Source organism: Eretmochelys imbricata, chromosome 21, assembly GCF_965152235.1.
Source record: "Eretmochelys imbricata isolate rEreImb1 chromosome 21, rEreImb1.hap1, whole genome shotgun sequence".
Taxonomy (NCBI): Eukaryota; Metazoa; Chordata; order Testudines; family Cheloniidae; genus Eretmochelys; species Eretmochelys imbricata.
This window is the reverse complement of record NC_135592.1, coordinates 14,983,062-14,999,164: the sequence shown is the minus strand read 5'-3', so window position 1 is coordinate 14,999,164 and position 16,103 is coordinate 14,983,062. Positions and strand designations below refer to the sequence as shown.

Below are 16,103 nucleotides of genomic sequence, written 5' to 3'. Positions count from 1 at the left end.
GCGGCCACCAGAGGGCCCGGGGCTCTGGCAAGGGCCGGTTTGGCTGTGGGAAACTCTTATTATTCTGGCCAGAGCTCTGCGGAGAACCCAGAGCGGCGGTCGGAGCTGGGAGAGCAGCCTGCAGCCTCTCTTGCCTCCCGGCTCACCCCACGCGGCTCCTCCACTCCTCCTTCAAGTTGGGGAATTTTCCGTCTCTCCGCAGCCCCGGGCTTGGGGTCACCTCTGCTTTGCAGGCGTGGTGGAGCTGGTGCCAAGGGAGCGATGCCTTTGCCTTGGTCTCTCATGCTTTCACTGCTGGTGCTGCAGACCTCAGGGGCCATGGCGACGTTGGGCACTGCCCCGCTGAGCCGGGGACGCCGTGCACATCCCGGGCAGGAGCACGGGGACGGAGGAGGTGGTCTGGGGCCTGACCTACCAGACGATGTTCTGTTGGGGTCACCTGGGAAGGTGTGGCACGCCCGGGACGGTCACCAGGTCCCGCCAGCCTCAGAATGGCTGACGAGGGAGCGGCTGCGCAGAGGGACCAAGGACGAGGACTCCAAGTCAGTCCAGCAGTACATGCCGGGGATAAGGGTGGAGTTCCCCCGGCCCATCAACCCAGCCAGTCTACAGCCAACCAAGCCCCTGGTGCCGTCCAGCACAGACCCTGCTGAGCACCGAGACGGGACCCACACAGACCTGCAAGGCACAGTCCCCCGTGGCAACCTCCCCACGGCGCCGGACAAGCGTCTGCAGATCCAGAACCCCCTGTACCCGGTGACGGAGAACTCTTACAGCGCCTACGCTGTGATGTTCCTCTCCCTCATCGTCTTCGCCGTGGGCATCATCGGCAACCTGTCGGTCATGTGCATCGTCTGGCACAGCTACTACCTGAAGAGCGCCTGGAACGCCATCCTGGCCAGCCTGGCTCTCTGGGACTTCCTCGTCCTCTTCTTCTGCCTCCCCATGGTCATCTTCAACGAGATCACCAAGAAGAGGCTTCTGGGGGACATCTCCTGCCGCATTGTGCCCTTCATGGAGGTAAGGGGCCGGCGGGGACTCCGGCAGATGGTGTATGCCCGCTCCCGCAGTGCCATTTGCCCGGTGCAGGGACCCAGCACAACCCCTCTGAGTGTCACTTCACCCCTCCGGGCTTGTGCTGGTGTAGTTCCCCCATATGGCCCAGCACTTTAAGCCTTGCCTGGGGCCCAGGCATCTGGGTTCAGACAGCGAGCGTGGGACAGGCCCTGTATGGAGCAACCACAGCCCCAGTCCCCTTGTAGGGTGACCAGATGTCCTGATTTTATAGGGACAGTCCCAATATTCGGGGTTTTGTTTTATATAGACACTTATTACCCTCCACCCCCTGTCCCAATTTTTCACACTTGCTGTCTGGTCACCCCACCCCGTCAGGCTGTAGTCTGGGGCTCCCAGAGCCACATGGGCTGTGTAGAGTGAGAAAAGGGACTCTAAAATCCTCCCTCATTCCCGCCCAGGGGTCTGCTTTTGCTAACAGACCAGAGACACAGCAGAGACCTCCTCGCTCTTGGGCCCCTAACAGTTGGCACCTAAATAAGTGGCCTGGTCCCCAGTGGTGTGGGGCATCCACACCAGCCCTCTGGAAACCAGGCCCCCTGATCTGGGCACCCAAAGCGAGGGGCCTGGCTCTCAGCACCCCAGCTGCGGGATTGTAGCCAGTGGCTTGGACTGCTGCCAGCCCTGCCAGCTAGGGACGAGTGGACCCCCATTCTACCCCCTACGCTCGCAGCCTGCTAGTGCCAGGCCCTGTGTACCGGCGGGGTGTGCGGGTGGCTAGCCAGAGGGCAGGTGGAGTTGTCGCTCATGGAGGGCAGGCTGAGCCGGGGGTGTAGTAAGTGATGTGGGCCAGATCAGCACCTGGTGTTCAGAATAAACAGACACACTGAGGTGCCATTTTCACAGAGTCACGTCTCTCCCCGTCTGCGCTCGCCCAATACGCAGGAAAACGGGCTGGACTGGAAGAGCTGGAGCCGGTCAGGAGAGCTGGGACAGAGCTGGGGTGGGGGTTGTGTCCTTGCTGGGGGAGACAGCAGCTGACGCAGGGTCGGGCCATAGACAGACCCGAGCTAGCATTGATCGAGCTAGAGAAATGACCCACGGCAGGGAAGCTGCAGCACCATGGGCTGCCGCCAGGGCTGCACAGAGGTTTTGGGGGGACAGAGGCAAAATCTGAAACCCAGGCCCCCCCAACCCTTCCAAAAATCTTATGACTGAGGAAGGGGGTCGGGGGGGGGGGTTGCAGCCTCACACTCACCCCACAGCAGCTGCTCCCATCCTGCGAGGCTGGGCCCAGCTCCCTGCTCCAGGTGTTACAACCTGGCGGCCTCAGGTGTATCCCAGCCCAGCCATCCCGCCATCACCCCGGAGGGGCAACCAGGCCAAACCTGAGTGGCCCTGTGACCCTGCACACTAGGTCACAATGCCACTCGGCCTAGGCGCCCTCTCAAACAGGGGGCCCAGGGCAACCTGCCCCTTCCCCAGCCTCCAGGGCCTGGTACCTGCCCACCCAGGACCCTGGGAAATTATTCAGCCTGCAGCTGCCCTTCTGCCAGTACGCCAGCTCGCTAGGTCACAGCTGTGTCTTCACACGCTGCAGTCACACCTCGGCAGGGCAGACCCCACAGCCTCAGGGTACCTGGTCCTGGCAGGGCTGCTCAAGGGCTGGGGGCTTGTGCCTCTGGCTAGTTCAAAGAGTCAAGCTGAGCCGCCGGTAGTGTCTTTCCTGGGCCACCCCAGGGATGAAGGCGGGAGGGTGGGGAGAGGGGCATTGTGCGGGAGGTTACCCTGGAGAACCCATGCATGCGAGCCGAGGAAAACCCATCCCCCGCTCAGCCTCTCCTGGCCCCTGCCAGCCGCACTGAGATCATGGGGGAGGGGGACTCGAAAGTGAGTCTGGGGGCCGGGAGCTTGGCGCTGGACCTGCTGCAGCCGGGGAGTCCGAGTCTCCCCTCCCTCACCCTGATAGCATGGCTAGATAGATCTCCAGCTGGCATAGATAGCTGGTGTCAGTGAGAACAGAGGACTGCGCATGGGGGGCCAGATCCTTCCTGACTGCCCCCCTGGGGCCCCTGCCTCATGTCATCGGCCACAGCTCCATTGGAGTCAAAGGGCCGGATCCCCAGCTGATGTGGGTCGACCGTCGCCGCCCTGGTGTCAGTGGAGCTCTGGTGCTGTGCGCCGGCTGGAGATCTGTCCCGAGGAGTCAGTTCGGGACTGGCCGCAGGCTACTGGATGTGCCTGGTGCATGGCAGGCCGGGAAGTTGGTCACATTCCCCAGAGCTCTCTGCTGCTCTTCGCTGTGAAATCTGCTGGTCTCAGCCTCACCGAAACGCAGCCTCCAAAAACCTCCCGCGCGTCCCTGTTCAGGAGAGTCCAGCACTTCGCTGCCATGGTGGGAGACATCTCAGCGCTGCCTCGGCAGTGCCAGAGGCACAGAAGGGTTAGACTGGAGTCAGGAAACGTCTGCAACCATCTGTTTCCTCTTCCATCGAAAACCAGTCTTTTCCTGTTCAGCATCAGGGTTTACCGAGAAGGCAAGTGAAGGCAGCTGGTAGGTAGCCACCCGATGCCCCCTCCTCCGGTCAGCCAGGCGAGGAAATTAATGCTCTGGTGTAGCATCCCTTCCCTCCTGAAGCCACCCGGCACCTGGATCTCCGCAACTGCTGCAGGTTGCCAATCCCTTTGACTGACCTGCACGTGGCGGGGCCTGGCGTCGGGCGCTGCGTCTGTCCAGCCCTCACAGTGTGGTCCTGGACATGCGCGGCTGGAACGCAATATAATTCATAATGGCTAACGAACCAGCGGGGCCAGGGCGGCGGGTGGTCTTTGTAGTTTCTGCCTCGTGCAATAACGTGCTGCAAGGCAACGCGGGTGTCATGGAGTCCCCAGGTGATGCTCTGGAACTGCTCCCCATGAAGCCAGGCAGGACTCTGGAGAAGTCTCCTTCCTGTGAGCAGCCTGTCTTCAGGACACAAAGCTCACACAGCTTCCACCTTCCTGGGTCTGACCTCGGAGCCTTCATCATCCTCTGTCCCTCCGTGCGCTTCCCACAACGAGTCCGCCCAGGCGGGGTCCTGGGGAAGCCAGAGGGTCCTGCACCCCAACTTCGCAGTCAGACGTGACTCTCAGCCAGCCAGTAAAACAGAGGTTTATTAGACAACAGGAACATGGTCTAAAACAGAGTTTGCAGGTGCAGAGAACAGGACCCCTCAGCTGGGTCCATTCTGGGGGGCAGTGAGCCAGACAACCACGTCTGCCCTTCACTCCATGTCCCAGCCAGCCCCAAACTGAAACTCCCTCCAGCCCCTCCTCCTCTGGGCTTTGTTCCTTTCCCAGGCAAGGAGGTCACTGGATTCCTTTGTTCTCCAACCCTTTAGCTCTCACCTTGCAGGGGGAAAGGGCCCAGGCCATCAGTTGCCAGGAAACAGGGTGTCGGCCATTCTCTGTGTCCAGACCCCTGCACACACCTGCCCTCTAGGGCTCTGCAAGGATCACACACCCTTACCCCACCAGCTAGATATTTAAGAACTGCCTAGGGGAAACTGAGGCATCCCCACACTATTCAGACGAAACATTAAGAAAAGTCCCACTTCGTCACAGCGGGAAATACCTGGAAATACACCCAGTTAAGGGGCCGGTGTGAGGCTCCCCTGGGGCCTGAAAGAGCCTGGGCGTTATGCTGGGCCCACTGCCCTGGGAGGAATCCCATCCCTGCCGAATGGTGCTCGGACACCTCATGCTGTACGTCCCGGGCTGGGGGCTGGCGGCTGCTCCGGGAGGGCAGGGAGCAGCCCCGGTGGTGCGCCCAGCTGCAAGTGATGCAGCCGGCACAGCCCCCTGCGGTCAGGCTGCTGTAAGGGCGCATTCAGTGGAGGAGGCAGCCGGGATAATGGGCCTCGGTGTTGGGCAGTGTCAGTCTGACGGGGGGCGTAATATGCGCTCAGCCAGGCGCTGCTGCGTTGGTCACCACTTGCTCTCCCTGGGGGGATCTAGGCTGGGGGCTGGGGCTGTGTCCATGGGCCGTGTCTTAACAACGTGCTGCTAGGGCTCTCCCGCACCCCGGCCCTCGAGAGCTGCAGCTGGCCAGGTTCACTGGTTGGCCTCCAGATTGCTCCTAGGTCATCCTAGCACCTGCTAGAACAGGGGCGGGCAAACTTTTTGGCCCGAGAGCCGCACTGGGTTTCAGAAATTGTATGGAGGGCCAGTTAGGGCAGGCTGTGCCTCTCCAAACAGCCAGGCGTGGACCGGCCCCCGCCTCCTATCCAACCCCCCCTTTTTCTCGCCCCCTGACAGCCCCCCTGGGACTCCTGCCCCATCCAACCACCACTGTTCCCTGACGGTGTCCCCGGGACCTCTGCCCCATCCAACCCCCCCTGCTCTCTGTCCCCTGACTGCCCCCGGACTTCCCACCCCTAACTGCCCCCCACCACCCTATCCAACCCCCCCCCTCCTTCCTGACTGCCCCCCCCGGCCCATCCACCGCCCCTGTTCCCTGACCGCCCCCGGAACCCCAGCCCCTGACTGCTCCCCGCCACCCCATCCAACTCCTCCTCCCCTTCCTGACTGCCCCCCCGGGACCCCTGCCCCATCCAACCACCCCTTCTGCCTGACTGCCCCCGGAACCCCTGCCCCCATTCAACCCCCCCATTCCCCGGCCCCTGCCCCACCCTCCGAACTCCCCTGCCCTCTATCCAACCCCCCTTCCCGGCTCCCTGCCCCCTTACTGTGCTGCCTGGAGCACCGGTGGCTGGGGGGGGGCGGCTGCACCAGGACAGGCAGCCGCGCCGCCCAGCTGGAGCCAGACACGCACCGCACGGCACAGAGCACAGGGTCAGGCCGGGCTCTGCAGCTGCGCTGCCCGGCAAGAGCTCGCAGCGCCCCCCTGCCCAGAGCTGAGGCTGCGGGGGAGGGGGAACAGCGTGGGAGGGGCCGGGGGCGAGCCTCCCGGGGCAGAAGCTCAGGGGCTGGGCAGAACGGTCCCACGGGCCGGATGTGGCCCGCGGGCCGTAGTTTGCCCACCTCTGTGCTAGAAGTTCAGAGGGGTGCAGGGTTCAGAGCCTGGGGAGGGGGGCGTAGCTCAGTCCCTGGCCAGTGTTGGTCCTTTCGGTTGGGGGGGCCCGCAGGAGGCACGGTGGTTGCTGGGTTTGGAAGCAAATGGCTCGGGAGCGTGCTAGGCTTAGTGAGGCAGCTAGAGAGGGCTCAACCCAGCTCCTCCTCTAGCCTTCAGAAGCCCAGAGCCCAGGAACGTGCTGCAGTGGGTCCCACGCCGGGAGGCTGGATCCTGGCTGCTGCATGTCCTGCCCCGCAGAGACTCTGGGTCTGTCCACGCTGCAGCCAGCGGCGTGACTGCACCACGGTTGGCATCCCCGAAAACAGTAGCCGTGAGGCCACGGCAGCATGGGCTGGACGAGTCCGTCCGGACCCTGGGTCTGTACTCGGGTGGCTGGGTTACTGGCCCTAGCTAGCTCAAAGCCAGCTGGCCTGTGTCTACACAAGGTGCAGCCATCCTTGGATTGGAGTGCTGAATGGCCACCTTCAGGAGCTGCCCTCCTGCCTCCTGGCTTGAGGAAGGGTCAGGCCCTGGCAATGGGAGGGGTAGGGCATGTTGGGAGTGCAGGCCAGGCCAGGGGGGCTCCCACAGTCCCAGCAGCCAAGAACCTCTTCCTCTCCCTAGCGTAGTGCTCCGTAGCCGGCTTTCTTGGGGCAAAGGCTTTGCCTGCAGAAGGAAGTGGCCCCGCTGTGACTACATTGGTTCTGATGCCGATACAGCCCCCCGGGGGTAGGTGCTCTTATTCCGGTTTAAGAATGTCCACATGGGGGGGCTGCACTGATGTACCCCAATCCAGTTTCACACTGATTTAGCCCAGCTGGGGCCATTCTTTCCTGTAGCCGAGTTCCAAGAGCCGGGCTGCATCCCTGGAGATTGGTCCAGTCCCTAAAGGTACATCTGCCCAGCTCGGGTAAACGTCCAGATGCACCAGCTCCGCTTAAGCTAGCACCTAAAACTAGCCGCGTGCCACTTGGCCAGCCATCCAAATCCAATCCTGCCCGACCCCCGGGGACGTACCTGGCGGCTACTGTGAGCTACCATGGTTGCATTGCTCCACCTAGCACAGGTCTGTCTTCCCGCACTGCGTAGCACCCTCCCAGCTGCTGAATAGAGGGGCCCTTAATTTCCATAGCTTAGAACCGTCTTCTCTTGTCCAGTTAGACCAGAGGTGGCAGAACTGGGGGGGTGGCAGGCTGAGGGGAAGCACCCGCAAGTGGAAATATTGTGATCTGTGTTCTGCCCCCATGCCCGGAGTGACTGGAGCATGTGGGATCAGGCCAGGCAGCAGAAAGGAATTGGGGTGGTGGAATCAGGGCTGGCAGCAGCTGTCCCCGGCGAGAGAGACACCCTGACCTCCCCTTCTGTACCACTGCCCCGATGCTCCACCCCTCCATTCAAAATGAGCTCCCACGGCATCAGAGTTCAACTGCGAGCTCTCACTGTCTCTGTGTGTGCAGCGCCTGGCGCGACGGGGCCATGAGCTGGTGTGGACACCACTGGAATACCAATAGCAATGCTGAGGGACCCAGGCAGGGGTCCCAGGGGACGCGCTGGGATCATGGTGAGGGGATGCTGATGTAAGCAGGCAGGGAGGTGGGCGGAGGTGAGACCGCTGGGCAGGAAGGGACTGCTGCAGAAGGAACGTCCTTGTGTCTCTGCTGATGATGCAATAGCCAGTGCGGGGGTGGTGAGCGCCCCGGAGGCACTGCTGAGACGGATAGTGTGGACATGCTGCAGTGAGGGCTGAGTACAGGATGGCGGTGGGCAGCACCCTGCCATCCCCAGAAGGGCCTGTGCCAGCATCCCCAGGGGAGTAACTTTTTTTAAATGTTAAAAGTTGGTTTTAAAAAAAAAAGGGACCAATGTCAGATATTTGCTGAGCACTGAGAACTTCCCTTGCAGAGGTCAGAAAGGGCCATGTGTGCTTGGCAGGGGGTTGCCCACTGCTGGTTTACAGTGTCCAGTTGTGGTGTCTGCAGGATTTTGCTGTTGAAGGATGTTGATAAATTGGAGAGGGTTCAGAGAAAGCTATGAGATGGATTAGAAAACCTGCCCTATAGGGAGAGACGCAAGGAGCTCCAGCTATTTAGCTTAACAAAGAGAAGGTTGAAGGGTGACTTGATCTGTAAAAAGAAAAGGAGTACTTGTGGCACCTTACACGGGGAACAAGGAGTTGATCATGGGCTCTTTAGCCTAGCAGCTAAAGGTCTAACACAGTCCAATGCCTGGAAGTTGAAGCTAGACATATGCAGCCTGGAAATAAAGACTGTAATTTTTTAACTGGGAGGATAATTAACCATTGGAACAAATTACCAAGGGCTGTGGTGGATTCTTCCCTAGCAAATTTTAAATCAAGACAGGATGTTGTTCTAAAAGATCTGTTCTACCTCCACAAGCAGATAGTTCGGGGATGGGCTCTGGTTTTCCTGCGCTGTACAGGGGTCAGACTAGCTGCTCCCAATGGTCCCTTGGGATCTAGGACTCTGGGGAACGGTGGAGCCCAGCGAGCGCACGTGTGTGTGAACAGTTGTGAACGGACAGTGACCATGTCTTTCGCACAAGGGCTGTGGGATTGGGGTTGCGAGTGAGTGGGCAGTGTTAGCGCGGTGGCTGCAGAGTGGCTGATGGTGTTTATTTTCACTCTGAACCCTCCCAGAACTTGGCATTTTTTCCAACCAATTGTGTCCTCTTCCTTTGGCAGAGGGAGACGTTTTTCCTGGGTTTCTCAATGCAGCGGAAATGCCCAGGGGCTGATTTTGGACAACAACAGCTTGGGCTTGTTCAGCACACGGGGGAGCGGATAACGAGGGACGGGAAGGCCTGCAAGGAGCCTGGGGGTGGTCCGAAGGCATGCGGCCACTCGTGAGCCTGGGTCTCCCCCTTGTTTTCAGCTGCTGCGTTGACTTAATCATAGAATCATAGAATATCAGGATTGGAAGGGACCTCAGGAGGTCATCAAGTCCAACCCCCTGCTCAAAGCAGGACCGATCCCCAATTAAATCATCCCAGCCAGGGCTTTGTCAAGCCTGACCTTAAAAACTTCTAAGGAAGGAGATTCCACCACCTCCCTAGGGAACCCATTCCAGGGTTTCATCACACTCATAGTGAAACAGTTTTTACCAATATCCAACCTAAATCTCCCCCACTGCAACTTGAGACCATTACTCCTTGTTCTGTCATCTGCTACCACTGAGAACAGTCTAGAGCCATCCTCTTTGGAACCCCCTTTCAGGTAGTTGAAAGCAGCTATCAAATCCCCGCTCCTTCTTCTCTTCCGTAGACTAAACATCTCCAGTTCCCTCAGCCTCTCCTCATAACTCATGTGTTCCAGTCCCCTCATCATTTTTGTTGCCCTCCGCTGGACTCTTTCCAATTTTTCCACATCCTTCTTGTAGTGTGGGGCCCAAAACTGGACACAGTACTCCAGATGAGGCCTCACCACTGTTGAATAGAGGGTAACGATCACGTCCCTCGATCTGCTGGCAATGCCCCTACGTATACATCCCAAAATGCCATTGGCCTTCTTGGCAACAAGGGCACACTGTTGACTCACATCCAGCTTCTCATCCACTGTAACCCCTAGGTCCTTTTCTGCAGAACTGCTGCCGAGCCATTCGGTCCCTAGTCTGTAGCGGTGCATTGGATTCTTCCGTCCTAAGTGCAGGAGTCTGCACTTGTCCTTGTTGAACCTCATCAGATTTCTTTTGGCCCAATCCTCCAATTTGTCTAGGTCCCTCTGTATCCTATCCCTACCCTCCAGCGTATTTACCTCTCCTCCCAGTTTAGTGTCATCTGCAAACTTGCTGAGGGTGCAATCAACAGCATCCTCCAGATCATTTATGAAGATATTGAACAAAACCGGCCCCAGGACCGACCCTTGGGGCACTCCACTTGATACCGGCTGCCAACTAGACATGGAGCCATTGATCACTACCCGTTGAGCCCGACAATCTAGCCAACTTTCTCTCCACCTTATAGTGCATTCATCCAGCCCATACTTCTTTAACTTGCTGGCAAGAATACTGTGGGAGACAGTGTCAAAAGCTTTGCTAAAGTCAAGGAACAACATGTCCACTGCTTTCCCCTCATCCACAGAGCCAGTTATCTCATCATAGAAGGCAATTAGATTAGTCAGGCATGACTTGCCCTTGGTGAATCCATGCTGACTGTTCCTGATCACTTTCCTCTCCGCTAAGTGCTTCAGAATTGATTCCTTGAGGACCCGCTCCATGATTTTTCCAGGGACTGAGGTGAGGCTGACTGGCCTGTAGTTCCCAGGATCCTCCTTCTTCCCTTTTTTAAAGATGGGCACTACATTAGCCTTTTTCCAGTCATCCGGGACCTCCCCCGATCGCCACGAGTTTTCAAAGATAATGGCCAATGGCTCTGCAATCACATCTGCCAACTACTTTAGCACTCTCAGATGCAACGCATCTGGCCCCATGGACTTGTGCACGTCCAGCTTTTCTAAATAGTCCCAAACCACTTCTTTCTCCACAGAGGGCTGGTCACCTCCTCCCCATGCTGTGCTGCCCAGTGCAGCAGTCTGGGAGCTGACCTTGTTCGTGAAGACATAGGCAAAAAAAGCATTGAGTACATTAGCTTTTCCCTCATCCTCTGTCACTAGGTTGCCTCCCTCATTCAGTAAGGGGCCCACACTTTCCTTGACTTTCTTCTTGTTGCTAACATACCTGAAGAAACCCTTCTTGTTACTCTTAACATCTCTTGCTAGCTGCAACTCCAGGTGTGATTTGGCCTTCCTGATTTCACTCCTGCAAGTCCGAGAAATATTTTTATACTCTTCCCTGGTCATTTGTCCAATCTAGCACTTCTTGTAAGCTTCTTTTTTGTATTTAAGATCAGCAAGGATTTCACTGTTAAGACAAGCCGGTCGCCTGCCATATTTACTATTCTTTCTACACATCAGGATGGTTTGTCCCTGTAACCTCAATAAGGATTCTTTAAAATACAGCCAGCTCTCCTGAACTCCTTTCCCCCTTATGTTATTCTCCCAAGGGATCTTGCCCATCAGCTCCCTGAGGGAGTCAAAGTCTGTTTTTCTGAAGTCCAGGGTCCGTATTCTGCTGCTTTCCTTTCTTCCTTGTGTCAGGATCCTGAACTCGACCATCTCTTGGTCACTGCCTCCCAGGTTCCCATCCACTTTTGCTTCCCCTACTAATTCTTCCCAGTTTGTGAGCAGCAGGTCAAGAAGAGCTCTGCCCCAGTTGGTTCCTCCAGCACTTGCACCAGGAAATTGTCCCCTACATTTTCCAAAAACTTCCTGGATTGTCTATGCACCGCTGTATTGCTTTCCCAGCAGATATCAGGGTGATTGAAGTCTCCCATGAGAACCAGGGCGTGCGATCTAGTAACTTCTGCGAGTTGCCGGAAGAAAGCCTCGTCCACCTCATCCCCCTGGTCCGGTGGTCTACAGCAGACTCCCACCATGACATCACCCTTGTTGCTCACACTTCTAAACTTAATCCAGAGACACTCAGGTTTTTCTGCAGTTTCATACTTGAGCTCTAAGCAGTCATACTGCTCCCTTACATACAGTGCAACTCCCCCACCTTTTCTGCCCCGCCTGTCCTTCCTGAACAGCTTATATCCGTCCATGACAGTACTCCAGTCATGTGAGTTATCCCACCAAGTCTCTGTTATTCCAATCACATCATAATTCCTTGACTGTGCCAGGACTTCCAGTTCTCCCTGCTTGTTTCCCAGGCTTTGTGCATTTGTGTATAGGCACTTGAGATAACCTGCTGATCGTCCCTCTTTCTCAGTATGAGGCAGGAGCCCTCCCCTCTCGCGTTCTCCTGCTCGTGCTTCCTCCTGGTATCCCACTTCCCCACTTACCTCAGAGCTTTGGTCTCCTTCCCCCGGTGAACCTAGTTTAAAGCCGTCCTCACTAGGTTAGCCAGCCTTCTTGCGAAGATGCTCTTCCCTCTCTTGGTTAGGTGGAGCCCATCTCTGCCTAGCACTCCTCCTTCTTGGAACACCATCCCATGGTCAAAGAATCCAAAGCCTTCTCTCCGACACCACCTGCGTAGCCATTCGTTGACTTCCATGATTCGACGGTCTCTACCCAGGCCTTTTCCTTCCACGGGGAGGATGGAGGAGAACACCCTTGCGCCTCAAACTCCTTTATCCTTCTTCCCAGAGCCACATAGTCCACAGTGATCTGCTCAAGGTCATTCTTGGCAGTATCATTGGTGCCCACGTGGAGAAGCAGGAAGGGGTAGCGATCCGAGGGCTTGATGAGTCTCGGCAGTCTCTCCATCACATCGCGAAACCTAGCTCCTGGCAAGCAGCAGACTTCTCGGTTTTCCCGGTCGGGGAGGCAGATAGATGACTCAGTCCCCCTGAGGAGAGAGTCCCCGACCACCACCACCCGCCTCCTTCTCTTGGGAGCGGTGGTCGTGGAACCCCCATCCCTAGGACAGTGCATCTCATGCCTTCAATCGGCGGAGTCTCCTTCTGCTCCCTTCCCTCAGACGTATCATCTGGTCCACTCTCCACCTTAGTACCTGTGGAGAGAACATGAAAACGGTTACTTATCTGTACCGGCGTTGCTGGTACATAGACGTTCCCCTTTTTTCTTCTGGAGGTCACATGATGCCAAATTTCTTCACCGTCCTCCTGTCCTCGCTGCGCAGCCTGCTCTGAATCTTCAGAACCTTGTGTCCGTAGAAGCATATTCTGATGTCCGTCCAGGAAATCTTCAGTTTCTCTTATGCAACGCAGGGTCGATACCTGTTTCTCCAGACCTTGAACCTTCTTTTCCAGTATGGAGACCAGCTTGCCCTTTGTACAAAGTTGCATCTGTCCTGTGGAAGAAAGACAAACATGGCACATCCAGTGCAGGTCACAACAGCTGAACACCCCCCATCCATATTACCTTCCTTCTACGAGCTTCCTCAGGAGTTGTAGTAATTACTCAGAGAATCCGGCAAGGTGTAAGCCTAAACGGGCTCTCCCCAGGCCAACTCCTTCTGTTAGCTGCTGTGCTGTTCGCTGCTCAGCTGGTTCGCAGCTGACTGGCTTTTTATACAGTCAGGCCCACTTAAGGCTCACCTGGAACAAAGCACTCCCAGTTCCCACCCTTTTCAAACAACCAATCAAGCACACAGTCAAGTGAGCTTAAGTGAGCTTCCAACCCCTCGTCCGTCTGCGCTCTTTGGAGCTGTTATGGGAGGGGCGCGCGGGACAGGCATTCTAGTCAAGCGGGTGAAAAAAGAGGAGAGCCCTGGCCTGGAGGGATGAGCACAGGGGCTCAAACCCTCCTGGCTCTGCCGCTGGACTCCCTGGGCAGCCTCAGGCAAGTCACTGAAGCCCTCTGCCTCAGTTTACTTCCTGGGGGCAGCTCGAGCTCCCTCCCAGGTGCGGTGAGGTTCCATGTAATGTCCGTGCCGTGCGCTGAAGGTGCAGTTATGTCTCCGGCTGCAGGCACCTCTTAGGCACTTGCATTGCACAGTCACTCACAGGAATGTGTGTGTAAACTGGGTTTGTAGCTGTACTTTCACCTCCCCTGCAGCCCTTGCTCCTGCCCTCAGAGTGCTCCCCACTGCTGCAGAAGAAGCAGGAAATGGTGTTCTTGGCCCCTTAACAAACAGTCGGGTGGCTGGGAACTGTTGTGATGTGTGGTTGTTAATTCCTCGGTGGCTGCTTTAGAAATGCAGGGCTTTGGAATCTGGGAAATGGTCAAACTTTGGCAGGTGGGTCAGATTTGGGGCACAAGCCCTGGGAACCCCCTTAAACTCTGGCTCAGTAGTGTTCTCACTGACGAGCAAAGAGCCGCCTTGCAGACTTCCATCTCACCAGCTGTAAAGGCCTGATGTGTCTCTGGCCAATGCAACCCTGTCTCCATTTAGTGCCACACAGTGACCCCAGCCTGTCTCTTCTTCCATGTCCCCAGGTGTCTTCCTTAGGTGTTACCACTTTCAGCCTTTGTGCCCTGGGCATCGACAGGTTCCACGCAGCGACCAGCCCTCAGCTCAAGATGCGGCCCATAGAGCAGTGCCAGTCTATCATTGCCAAGCTGGCGGTCATCTGGGTGGGCTCCATGACCCTCTCTGTGCCGGAGATTCTCCTCTGGCAGCTGACGCAGGACACGTCGCCAGTCTCCGGTTTGGTGACCGAGTACTGCACCATGAAGCCTTCACTGGAGCTGCCGGAGTCCGTCTACTCCCTGGTCCTCACCTACCAAAACGCCAGGATGTGGTGGTATTTTGGCTGCTACTTCTGCCTGCCCATCCTCTTCACCGTGAGCTGCCAGCTGGTGACCCGAAGGATCAGCAGCACCGAGAAGAAGGCGGAGTGCCGGGGGTCCAAACACGGCCAGTGCGAGAGGCAGCTCAACTGCACCGTCATAGGCCTGACGGTGATCTATGGCCTGTGCACCATCCCCGAGAACATCTGCAACGTCGTGGTGGCCTACCTGTCCCCGGATATGTCCAAGCAGACCTTGGACCTGCTCAGCCTCATCAACCAGTTCTTCTTGTTCTTCAAGTGCTCCGTCACCCCCGTGCTGCTTCTCTGCCTCTGTAAGCCGCTGGGGCAGGCCTTCATGGACTGCTGCTGTTGCTGCTGTGAGGAGTGTAGCCAGGACGCAGCCTCCAGCGAGGGCAGCAGCTCAGACAGCAAGCTGAAGACGGAGATGTCCTCCTCCATCTTCTTCGACAAGCCCAGGGAGTCGCCTCCCCAGATCGTGGCCCTGGGCACGCCTTGCTAAACTCCACCAGCCCCGAGGGAAGCAGTAGAGATTGTTCCTTTGGCGTCTCCCAAGACCAAATGTTGTTACTTTAGCCTGTGTCTGCACATGAGATGGAGCGGGGCATCTTCATGCCTGCCATGGGCTTGTTTGATACCCAGCAAGGACGTTAGTGCTGTTGCCGGCCGATGTGGCTTCTTAGGGAGCTCTCCTGCCTTTGCTGGAGAGTCACCAAGGCCACGGGCACCTTCCAGTCGCAGTTCCCTGGCACGGCTCCGAGGAGTTGCTGGCCTGGGTGAGGGGATGTCTCGGAAAGGTCCCATCTGCAGCACTTCAAGGACTGAGAGTTGCCATAGTGTCTCCTAGAGGACATAGTGACTATTAACCTGTCCAACGTACCTGGGTTCTCACCATCCTCCTCCTCCTCCCCCAGCCCATCCTCCAAACCGGGAGGCAGCTGCAGTGAAAAGACTCCTGTAGGATCTAAACTCTCCCCTTGTACGAGTACCCTATCCTCAATAAATCACTAACTAGACAGAACAAAGGGCCTCCAGCTAGGCGGGTTCTTTGATGCAGTATCACAGGGCAGCAGGCTGGGTTTGCTGAGCTGCCCATCGTGTATCCAACGGCCTGGGGCTGCCAGCCCAGCTCTTTCGGATTTAGATCAGTGTCTTCCCACGCAGTGCTTCCCTCCACTCCAGGCATGGGGAGGCGACGGCCCATCCTGGGGGGCTGGACGCTGGGAAGGGCTGGTCATTTAGATCAGTATCATCACCCTGTGTAACTGGAGACAATCCAACTGAGCCTGCTGGGCCAGGTGCTGGGGCCCAGGGGAGCCGTGCACAGGCAGGCAGGGGGCAGGTAACGAAGTCTGCTCCCACGTTCCTGGGGCTGCTCTAAGTTACGCTGGCAGGAATCAGCCCCGCGGGATAGTTCTCCCAGTGGCGGATGGCTCAAGTGCAAGGTGCTGCTCCTCCCTGGGCCTTCACCTTGACCCATCCCTGGCACCAGAGGGGCAGGGAGCAGGTGGTGCCATGCTGGCTATACCCCAGGCTGGCTCCACGCCAGCGGGAGATGCCCCTGTAGCTGAGGCACTGCATCGGTAGCGTTGCTTTCTGGCTGCGGGGCACAGCCCTGGTGGCACAAAGCAGCCTGAAGAGGCCTGAGGATCCGGCTCCCATCTTAGCAGAAACCATGTTCGTGTGGGGCCTTTAGCTCCGGGCTGAGCGCCAGCTAATCCTGAGTCCTAATCCCAGCGCGCGGGCGAGTCCCTTACCCCTCCGAAGCCCAAGAACAAGAGCTGGCCTCGCCCCTGAAGATCCCCAG

General features: G+C 57.5%; 1 protein-coding gene across 1 annotated transcript; it reads left to right on the top strand.

Moving 5' to 3' along the window:
- Nucleotides 1-261: 261 nt before the first annotated feature.
- Nucleotides 262-14,798, top strand: GPR37L1 (G protein-coupled receptor 37 like 1). Its single transcript, XM_077839445.1, has 2 exons — nt 262-1,020; nt 13,983-14,798. Exons 1-2 carry the CDS (start codon nt 262-264, stop codon nt 14,796-14,798), a joined length of 1,575 nt encoding a protein of 524 aa, XP_077695571.1.
- Nucleotides 14,799-16,103: the final 1,305 nt, after the last annotated feature.

Bases quoted from the DNA above. Each gene is read 5' to 3' on its own strand.
- GPR37L1 (XM_077839445.1), top strand. From the start codon at position 262: ATGCCTTTGCCTTGGTCTCTCATGCTTTCACTGCTGGTGCTGCAGACC. The intron at 1,021-13,982 runs GTAAGGGGCCGG...CCATGTCCCCAG, and splicing joins GCATTGTGCCCTTCATGGAG to GTGTCTTCCTTAGGTGTTAC.